General features: G+C 36.0%; 1 protein-coding gene across 1 annotated transcript; it reads left to right on the top strand.

Annotated features, from left to right (window-relative positions):
* The first annotated feature begins 744 nt into the window (after positions 1-744).
* On the top strand, positions 745-8,353 carry wfs1 (wolframin ER transmembrane glycoprotein wfs1). The gene has a single exon (XM_089248957.1). It carries the CDS (start codon positions 1,061-1,063, stop codon positions 3,629-3,631), a length of 2,571 nt encoding a protein of 856 aa, XP_089105083.1. The 5' UTR covers positions 745-1,060; the 3' UTR covers positions 3,632-8,353.
* Positions 8,354-11,076: the final 2,723 nt, after the last annotated feature.

Here is an 11,076-nt window from a genome sequence, read left to right as displayed (position 1 = left end):
CTTGACTGGAGCCACTGAGCTATAAGTAAAGTACTTTCCTTATAGCTCAGTGACTGGAACTCACATTTGTTCTCTCATTTGAACAACACCACACTAAATATATTTCTAGTGTGGTGTTGATTTGAACCGGGGGGGGGGGGCATCCTTGTTTTAACGCGCAAGTGTGTTTTTCTTCACCACAACAATTTAATATATGAATATAAAAAATTGCTGCATCCCTTATTAAATTAAATGTTATAAATTAAATGTTAACAATATCATAAACATTGTCTAAATTAATAATTTAGGGCATTATTCACCGACATGGTTTAGACTATAGTCACAATTTTCTGATAAGAGATCTACACAGATTGGTTAAATTCAGGTTTTTAACCAATCTATGTTGATCTCTTATCCAAAAATTGTCACTACAGTTTAAACCACGTTGGTGAATACGGCCCTTAGTCCTTCACGTGTTTAATACGCTTTCAATTTTATTTTCTTAATCATCAGCAGGAAACAACAACTACTATTGTTGATATTTTCAGCAAATTGCAGACGACTATGCTTAGCATCATGGAGGAAAGAATAACTTTCTTTCTTTCCTCCATGGCTTAGCATCGTCTCCTAAGCCTGAAGACTTTTTCTCCATCTCATATAACATCTACATCTGCGTTTGTTCCGTCTGGTTAGTGGGGGTGTGTGTGTGGTGGCTTTCGTTAGTATATTTTTTATGACATGTTCTATGCTCTCGTGGAATGTTTTTTTCTAACAGGGGATGGCCCGAAGGCTTTGTGCCCTGTATAATTGAAGAAGAAGAAGCAGACGACTATGTGGGCTCTTTAAAAACTTTTGACCAGGTGTATGTTATTTATAAACACCGCGATCCCTGGTTTTTTCTTCCTCTCTCTGAGTCGAATATGTTTTATTCTGTTAACTTTCCGAGCATGGGGGCAAGTTATTTATATCCGTTTCTCCTAGCATGCTTGGCTCTTTAAAGATCGAGCAGCGACGTGAGCATTCAGCCCCCGCATCGCCGACTCTGGTGAGGAGGTAAAAGAAAAGAAAAAAAAAATCCACGATGCCAACTGAGCCGACCTCCGACATCGCCATGAAAAAGCTGCACGGGGTGAGTTCCACACTTAGCTTGAGATTCGAATTAGCCGAGTATGGTTGCGCCGAAAGTCAGTTATCCATCGCTAGAAGTTTACTGAACAAAAATAATAATAACAACAACATCGAAGACAGGAACGCTAGCGCTTGCGTGGCGATACATTGGCTTGTCCGAGCTGCTCGTAAAGGCCATCCCGAAGCATTTAGACTCCTCAGGGAATGCTATAGGACTGGTACCGGAATAACAGTTCACAACCGAATAGAGGTCGAGAGGTGCATCAAGTTAAACGAACTCGAACTTGTGTCTTGCAGGGTCGGTCATAGCATTTACTCGATCATAGCAACGATGAGTGACTCCGAAGAAGCCATCCCAGAAGAGATTTTTCAACAGAAAGCTCATTTAATTCTCGACCAGGGAATGAAAGAGATTTTCGAGTCTATGGATGAACAGTCTAGTCTATTCATGGAAACCAAAACTCCCGCTGCAGTCCCGCCTTGCAGTAAAGTTAGCACCAGCCTCCTGGATGATGATGATGAAGAAGAGTCATTCACCAGTGAACCACCAAAAAGATTTCACTCTCAAAAATTTGAGAAATCGTCCAAAGAGAAAAGTGTCCCTGTGGTGGAAAAATCTGTTGCAGATGTGCAGCGTGAAGGTGAGCCGAAAAAAACTGTTTCAGTTAATGATGTGGTGACCTCTGTGCAGCAGTGTTTGGAAGGTAATTTGCCTCTTATTACTTTACAACGAGTGGTGCAGTACGAGGAATATAATAAGTGGTTTTCGTTAAAGTATGCTAAAGTCTTATCCGAGAAACTTCGAAGGGGTACAGAGATATGCGTCGAAGATTTGTCATCTGCAGCTCTACCTTTCATGGTATTCATGTTCACGCTTTTCATTTGGCTGTTGTCATCTCTGATTGGTGTCAATGATGAACTTGGTGCCGCTTTTGAAAATTACAAGTTGGTTCTATGCAGCGTGTTGAGTTTGACTGTTATGTTGTGCTGCTCGTGCTACGTTGCTTACCTCAATTATGGAAGCATTAACATTGAAAAATGGTTGTCATTGGTCAAAATATTCGAACCAGGTTTAAGAACTGAAGAAGGCAAACAAAGATACTACAGTAAGGTTAAATATCCGATGTTGATGTTTTTTACGAGTTCGTTTATTTTTGTGTTTCTGTTACCATTTAGTCCCGTAGGACTCATTTCTGGTGAGGTGTCTGTTTTTCTAATTTTATTGCTGATACTTTTGGACAGGTCAATCACATGTAATCGTGGTACTGTAACTTTGTCATTGTTCTTGAATACGTTCGTATGTCTTCATAAAGAGAATCTCGTATCCATTGTTCTTCCAGATTGGTTAAATCTTATCAACTTTAATGTTTCTTTCTCACTTTATGGCCCTTACATAGTCCATTTCAACTGGTGGTCAGCTATCTCGTTACCATTCGTGCTACCATTTTTATATTTTAAAATAGCTAGAGGGTGTGGTACTGGTGGTATATATGCAGCTCTAGTGCCTCATTTCATGTGCCTGACATTATTGAATATATCATTCAAGTTCTATGGTACATATGTGAGCAGCTTTCCAACTTGCATCTGTTTCTGGATTTCTGTATTGTTTATGACAAACTATATAAGAGCTGTACCTGCTTTAATCTTAAATATAATGTTGAAGACATTTCTGGTAGCAGAACCTACCAAGTACCCAATTATTTTTATTATAACTGTTGCAGTAGTGCTTAGCTATGCTTTAAGTAAATTTTCAATCAGAAAAATCGAGGATTTATGCAGGAAATTGACATTGCCATTCATTTTACTAGTACCGGTAATGTTAGCAGCTTTCATGTTTATGTATGGTAGGTCACCTCTCCATTCGGTAGGAGATTCATCTGCCATAATTATACCATGGAACAAGTATGAAATGCATTGCCACAGGAATGCATGGTATCGTACAAATCCAGCAGAAGTTGAAATAGCATGTCTTCCACTCAAGGGTCATCGGTTAACAGTCGAAGGCACAGTTTCATCTTTGAGTGTTGCAAAAATTAAAAATCATATGGATAGTATTCTGTCATTTTTTCCTTCTCCAATTGCTCATGTATTGACTTGTGCTGTAGGAAATCCAAGCTGTTCTAATGCTGATATGGTGTCAAAATATGAAAAAGAACGTTGCGAGTTTTTTGAAAGCATTAATATTACAGAATGTAATCTGAACAACTGGAATGTGTACGAGTTTAGTATTGCATTAGAGGTACTGAGTCGTACTTCACCTGAGGTTACAGTAAGAGTATCACATTCATTTAGACAACTTATCAGGACTTTGAAAGAGGGTGACACTGTACTACTTCAGGGCATACTCGAGAATGTCATAGATAGTACTCATCCTGAAATAATAATGCAGGAAGGTACTTGTACCTCTTGTGCCGATAACACAAAGTATAAATTGTCTACTTCACGTGCTTCTTTAAATTATGATATTCCCATGCAAAGCTTGATGAAAATTTACTTTTTCCCTTTTATTCAGCATAATAAATAACACTAAATGCTAAGCTTCATGCGTGTTTCAGTATTTTGTATAATCATGTTTAGTGGATTGGTGGTAACCTTAAAAATAATTTGACTCTTTCAATACATTATTTAATATCAATTATAAATTTTAGTTTTCTTGTAAAAATAAGTATTTTCTCCATTATACCTAAAAAAATTTGAATGATAATCCAGATAATTTTCTTCCTGCTAGAATGAGCAAACTAATAATATAAATGTTTTTTGATCAGTATCTTTTAATTGTAGCTATTTCCAATACAAAAGCATCATCATTATTTCAATATATTGCATGCTCATCTTCCAGTTCAAAAAATTCTTAATTTCAATTATTCAGTATTGGTTCTTATATTCCTTTCAGACCAAAAATATTCCTTCAGACCCAATCAATGGAAAGGGGTTGTTTTTTCTCACTGTAGATTATTGTTTTCATGGCCCTCACACGTGTCCAAGGCCAAGTTTTTTATGAGCCCATGAATTATGAATTTTTATAGTGTGAGAAAACAAAATAATGTCCATAGAGCCCCCAGGCTGTAGGCCTGTCAGCCCCACCCTTGGAAGGGGGCATGATTCTTTTATAACCTTTGGGGAGTTCATCTTTGACGTCAGTGATAAAATACCCATAACCCTTGAAGTTAGAGCTGAATACAGAGTTTTTAAAAATCATATCTATACAGTGAGAAAAGCAACCCCCATGTTTGTGTATGTACAGGGTCTGAAAGGGATATATGCCATTGCTTAGTAATAGCCTAAATCTGTGATATCTATATTGGAAATGCAATTTTTTTAAATAGAATGATGAGCATATTCATTTGAACAAAAAAAAACAAACTGATGCTGTAACCTTGGTCTCTTACCTGAAAAAAAAGGGCTAAGTGTAATTTTTTGTTCACTGCAAGAAGTTGGCAGAAGTGAAATTCCCCCCCCCCCCCCACTCTACCATTCATTAATTTGGCTGCATCTGCGTGATTATTATGTTTTCAATGTGACCATATTGGTAGTCATTATGTTTTGGTCTTTATTTTACAAATTAATAATTGTGTTAGATGCTCCTGGTCACTGCCATTTTTCTGAATTCATACTGTATTTCCTTTTATCTATATTGATATGCATGTTTAAATACACAATTGGTCATTTCAGTGCTAATTAATTGCATTTTTGATTACTTCATACATAGTGAAATATCATAATTGGATTTACCACTTTTTTCCTACTAATGTTTTAACACAAATCTACTTTCACTATATTGAATATAATGCTACTTTCTGGTGTCAGTAGGCGTAATATGTATGCTTTTTTTTACTCTCTGATATTTATCAATAGCCTCTGGATACAGCTTCAAAAGTCTGGTATGTTTTTTTTTTCTCCTGTTAAGGAAGGGATGGTAGAGTTCCGGTAAACTTATGCATTATTTACTGAAAGTTAGTGAGAAATTCTATAGAGGAATATGGGCAAGGTGCATGTGTGGTTTAGTAGTTTTTATAGGAAAATAGCCCTGGGTATATAATATAGCAATCAGTTACCTTGGAAGAAAAAAATTTCTTTTATATTATTAGATTTAATGCTAGGGAAAGAAAATTGGGCGAGTCATCATTTCATGAGATGTCAAATAAAACTTCGGTTGATTTCCATATGATTTCATTATTTTAATCAGAGTTGTCATTTCTCATAAAGCATGCGTAGGTATTTCCTGGGCTCTATAACGATTTTGTCAGGCCGTCATTTCAACTTTTTCCGGGGGAGGGGGGGGGGGAGCAAAGCGCATGTACTCAATGTATGTATATATATATTTGTATATATATACACAATTTTTAGTGTATTTCACTATATATATATATGCAGGCTCTATAACGATTACACTATAGTGTAACCGTTATAGAGCCCCGCCCCCCCCCCACATGACGGGCCTGGATTTTGTATTATAATTAACATAAATCATAGTAGGCTGGTAAGGATCCTGGTGCATCACTTTGTCTTGCAAGCAGTGGTGTTATAATGGGTTAACTACACTGCTTAATACATAGTTTTTCTCATGTTCTTCAAGAATCTGCAATGGTTTTAGGTTATATCGGAGCTTCTGATTCCGAATCTGGCATTGATTTTGTAGGCTTGCTTTTGAGATAAAGTAAAAATTATATTTCAATGGTAATACATAAGCAGCATACAAATCACATTGGTGAGAGTATACATTATCTCAAAAACTAGAGCCGATTCGATAAAACCAATGCCAGATTCGGAACCAGTGTTCCAAAACCACTCTAAAATCACTGAAATATCTTTGCTAATGATTTACTGTATTTATTTGTAATGCATAGTTTCAATGTGATTTGTACGCTGCTTATGGTATTACCATTGAGATTTAATTTTCACTTTATCTTAAAAATTAGAGCAAATCTAACAAAACCAATGAAATTCGAAATCCTTTCCACAAAATCATCCTAAAATCACTAAAATATCCTTGAGAAGAAAATCAGTATTGAGCAATGCTATTAATTAATGTGTTAGTGGGTGAAGATGATCCCCAGTGGCCAGGGGCGTAGCCAGAAATTTCGTTCGGGAGGGGGGGACCAAAGTGACAGAACAATGGCCATCTTTTTCTCTTTTTTTGGTCATTTTCTCACATTTCGGGGAGGGGCGAACCAGACCCCCAAGTCCCCCCCCCTCGCTACGCCCTTGCCAGTGCCGCCGGAGACGGTACTCTGTGTGCACGAGCCTAAAGAAGCGGGTTATGTATCTCCTCTAAGGCTCGAGCACCCACGGCACTTTGTGGCACATTTCCGAGCTCCTCGATGCATTCAACATTTAAAATTGCTTGTACAAAGCTCAAGACGAGCATCCAGATGTTCGAAAAACTTCAATTGCCCCTGATTGTTAAAGTCGGTTTCTTTAAAAATTATTTCAATTAAACTATGAGAAAAATCAAATCTCAAAAGTATTATATACACATATCTTCATTTTTTTACCCTTGTCTTTTCAGAATCCATATCAATAAAAAAATAGATTATAGAAAAACCTCAACTTAATACAAGGAGAAAATTTTATAAAATTCATACGCTTTCTTAAATCAGTGAAACATCTCTAAAAAGGGCCAACTTTCCTTTCTCAAACCCTCAATAGAGGTTCATTTATGTAAGGAGGAATAATTTCCTGACCAGAAATAAAATTTGCTCTACATATTTGGATTTTAGAGATGCACTTTCAACTGTACAACGGCGACTTGACCGCAGCAAAAAATTGCTAGCGCAGTCTTCCCTCATCGAAAGGTTAGCGCACCAACCTCACGATGAGTATAAAAAACAAGCCTGCCGTTCGGAATCGGCAATAAATTGTAGGTCCCGGTCTAATTAGCCCTCGTGTGCAGAAAATGACCGTGGTGCGACAAAAATGATCAATGCACTTTCAAAGCATATCGAATTTATTTTTTTTTATAAAATTTTCTTTTTTGTCGGTTTGCATAATCGTGTGAATTCATTGATGTTTCTTACAGAAAGTCAGGGTAAACTCTAATTTCGTTCAGTTTGGAGTAGGTAAAATTTTTAATTTTATAACGATATAAACAAGCAATTATAATATAACTATCGATATAAATATAACGTTCAAGTTTTGATTTCTTTTCCACTAGGAAGTTCACACCTCACATACAAAGTTTTGTAGGTGCATAGAATTCAACCGAAAAAGTAGAATCGACCGACCGACCTAATTCCTTTGCATAAGTTTAGTGTTACCAGTTGCTTGTTTGGTAGAATCATTTTGTCTTATTTCTACACCTGTTTTTAACCGAAATGTTCATTTTGGCGGGAGACCAAGTTTTTTCTCAGCATAGGAAAGAAATTGTAGTTTTTACTATCTAAAAAAAAGTGCTAACAGGAAGAAAATAGTGATTCTTTTAAAAAAAAGAGGAAATATTTTTCCACGATTTTTTTTTTCCAACGTCAAAACTCCCAGTGAGGCCTTTATTACGAGAAGCTCCTCCAAATTTCTCGACAAGGATAAGAAAGCTTTTTGATCCACATCGCACGCATTCAAAAATAGCTGCGACATTTGATGACATCCATCCGGCAAGTTAAAAACTTCTGAAAGGATCTATTGAGAGGAAGAAAGATCGTGTGGCCATCAAAGAAAATTGTATTTTTAAAGGATGCCTGTGAAATCGAATATATTTGTGTGTGTTTATACAGTATGTCTTATTCATAAATATTTATTGAATTGATTTGTTTTATTGGTTTTCGACGTGAAATGCGCACAAATGCGTGTACGATTCGTAGGATGAGTGATTTTAGTCTTCATTTCTTTTTTTCTTGATTCGGTAGATTTTTTTGTATTGGATTTTATTTTTGATTTTTTTTTTACTTCCCGGTTATGTGTTAATTCATAAAATGTTATTTTTGTTATTTTCAAGTTCACAAAATTATCGTGTTGTGACTCAAATTATATGAATTATATATAATATTATAATTATTATCATAAGGCCACCCTGTTGTCAGAAATATCTTTTGACAGGGGGAATTATTTATATTTTGCTTCCCCTTGCTAATTTATGTACTTATTCTCGAAAATCATATGTTATATCTCTTTATTATGTGGTGCGGGTGGGTCCCTGGCTCCGGCCTTGAGCTCAAATCAAACTTTTATGAACAACAACGAATTATCCATTGTTCTTTTCTTTCTGCCTTATTGTTTCTAATCTGATTTTAATAAACAGAGTGGAATATTTGCTCCTGACGTTTCCTTTTGTGTAATCGGTGAGCCTTTATCACGGGGGCGTTTCTCTCGTTCGAGTAAAATTTCGTGAGCACTTGGATATGCCACAGAACTTGTCAAAAGTTGCATTCGGCCAATTTCTTAACTAATATTTAGGTTCTAAAGTTGATGAATATCTCGTATATTTTTAGATTTTATTTTCAACCTGCGAGGACGCACGTGGGATATTAGTGGATAGGGTCGTCTTAACAATATCGTAGCTTCTCCCGGGTAAAGTGATTTTTCTGGGGCCCTTAGTGTAAAAGTACCTTCAAACCACTTTGCATACTTACTCTCGAAAATCAATTCCATCTTGCTATCATGAAGCACTCGGGTGAGCCCATGCGCTAAGACGGCACTGGCAGTGCTACAACTATAACAAAATTCTATTAGGAGCGCACAAGGAAAAAAGGTTTGGGGGCAACCTATTTTAATAGCATCAGAAGATCATTCATATGACAACTGAGACCACCATAATGTGAATTCTTGTATGGGATGGTTTAATTCCGTACTACTCTTCTCCGTATACATCTGAAGATGCCCACCACAGATATGAGTGAAACGCAAGGAAGTGCATTTCCTTGACCACTAACCTAACAGCACGGAAGTTTGTGTAAGTTCCGTTAGATCTGGGTTGTCGATCAAATACTCGCAAGTATCAGCGAAATAAGGTACGTGCATTGAGCACTATTGGTCTGCGCAGAGTAGCAGGTTGAGGGGATGCTCTGCTCTCAAACTAAAAAACTTACTTCAAACAAAAAAAATACCTTGTACAGTATATGAAAATACCGCAGTAGCTCTTAATGTTTCCATGAATATTTGAGTATTAGACGTTAGATAATTTCATGTTCTGATTTCGATTGTAATACTGAACAATATTCTTTCATTCTATTATTTTCACTGAAGTTAGAAGAAAAAGAATTGAAAAAAAAAAAAAGACGAAAATTAATTGAATCAAATTGACTGAAAAATTAAACTAGAATTAATTGTTATTTTTACTTGTTTCAGAGCACAAATTAATTTTTTCTGCGATCTTTCCCAACATTATATCTTAACAATTCTCACTCCAACAAAAGCTGGATGTCTCGAAATACCGTTAATTAAAATTTTTGAATGTCAACTAAAATCGTAGGGGGAGGGGCGAAGATACTTTAATTGCGCGTCATTTACACGCTTATGCTCATACATCCACTCAAATCTTCGGGTTGGGACGGGGTGGTCTACCGAAAGCTACATTCACACTAAAAGTAATTAATCCACACTTAATTAGTAGTTGCAGAGATTGCTATCATGTTTGCATTTCGCTAATATCAGAGGCACAATGTTTTGGATTTTTATTGTTTTGAAGAGTTTGAAAAACATGAAGTAATGATTACGTTAATTTACGCAGGCGTCCTTTTTTTCAACGTAAATTAATTCGATTAGATTGGGGTGTTTCATTCTGAGTAGCTAAGTGATTTGCAGCAAAAATAGGAAAAAAAAAAAAAAAATGCAGTCATTATTGAAATGATGGAATGAAAAAAAAAAAAAAAAGCTCAAATTTTTTCCCCTATATCTTTCATTATATCCCTTAGTCAGTATTTTTTTGCTTTCAACTGACGTTGGAGCAAAACTCGTGAGAACAATTCACCAAAATCGGTCCACGTGAGAAAATTCATGTGGTTCATGAGAAATTTTGAGAGCGATGCTTTTTTCCTTGGATATAAAAAATATTTGACTCATTTTGATTAATAAAGGCACCAGTTCACATTCGTTTTGAATGTGTGAGGAAAAATTTGCTCTTAACCCTTTATATCCGGCATAGTGAAACGTAGAATAAGAAGAAAGTTATAATAAATTAAAATAAAAGTACAAATGTAATGATAATAAATACTGCAGTTATGTAAATTATTTGGTAGGTTATTTTAGTTCTAATTATAAAGACAATAAAAAGAAGAAAAAAAAAAAGAAACGAAAACAGTGTTTTTGAAACAATTAGCTAATTCAAAATATAAAGAGTTAAAATTTGAAATTCCAAAGGAAAATTTTTGTTGAACTGAGTAGAAGGTTATCGCGTGCTCTTCATCTCGTGCTATCTAGTGAACGCTGAAGATACTCAAACTCAGAAGACCTTTCGAGAATTTTGAACCGCACAAGGCCCTTACGCAGTGCCGTCTTAACACACGGGCTCACCCGGGCACCTCAAGAGAAGTGGGGGTCTCACAAAAATGAGATTCTGTCGAAATTTTCTAGGATTTACCAGGTAGGGCCTCCAAAAAACCACTCGGCCCGGGGGCCCATGATACTCCTAAGACGGCCCTGCCCTTACGAATTGATATTAATTGAAAAACTGGAACTGTCGTAGAAGAAACTAATGCGCAAAATGGATCTAGCAGTGTTCCACTATTAAATATCTAGCCGCACACACAACTGAATAGTCAACTGCACCAAAAAGCTGTTGAAGTGCTTACATATTCGTATTAGATGATTACATGACTGGAATTTGCATTGTTTAGTGTTTTTTTTTAAAATATATGTGACTAAAAGAAGGAATCTTTTCTTTCAGCACCATCTTTCCCGGTAACGAACTTCGAAACTATGTATCAATATAATTTTCATAAACAAATAATATAATTTGTTTACGAAAATGAGAAAATATCAGTCTAAAAAAATTGCTAACAACTTCAGCTGCATTTGACCTAACAATTTTTTTACTTA

This window comes from Pholcus phalangioides, unplaced genomic scaffold, assembly GCF_987345545.1.
Source record: "Pholcus phalangioides strain wild (caught in Gottingen) unplaced genomic scaffold, Ppha-v1.0 ptg000021l_1, whole genome shotgun sequence".
NCBI lineage: Eukaryota > Metazoa > Arthropoda > Arachnida > Araneae > Pholcidae > Pholcus > Pholcus phalangioides.
The sequence above is the reverse complement of the archived record's forward strand: the minus strand, read 5'-3'. Positions and strand labels throughout refer to the sequence as shown.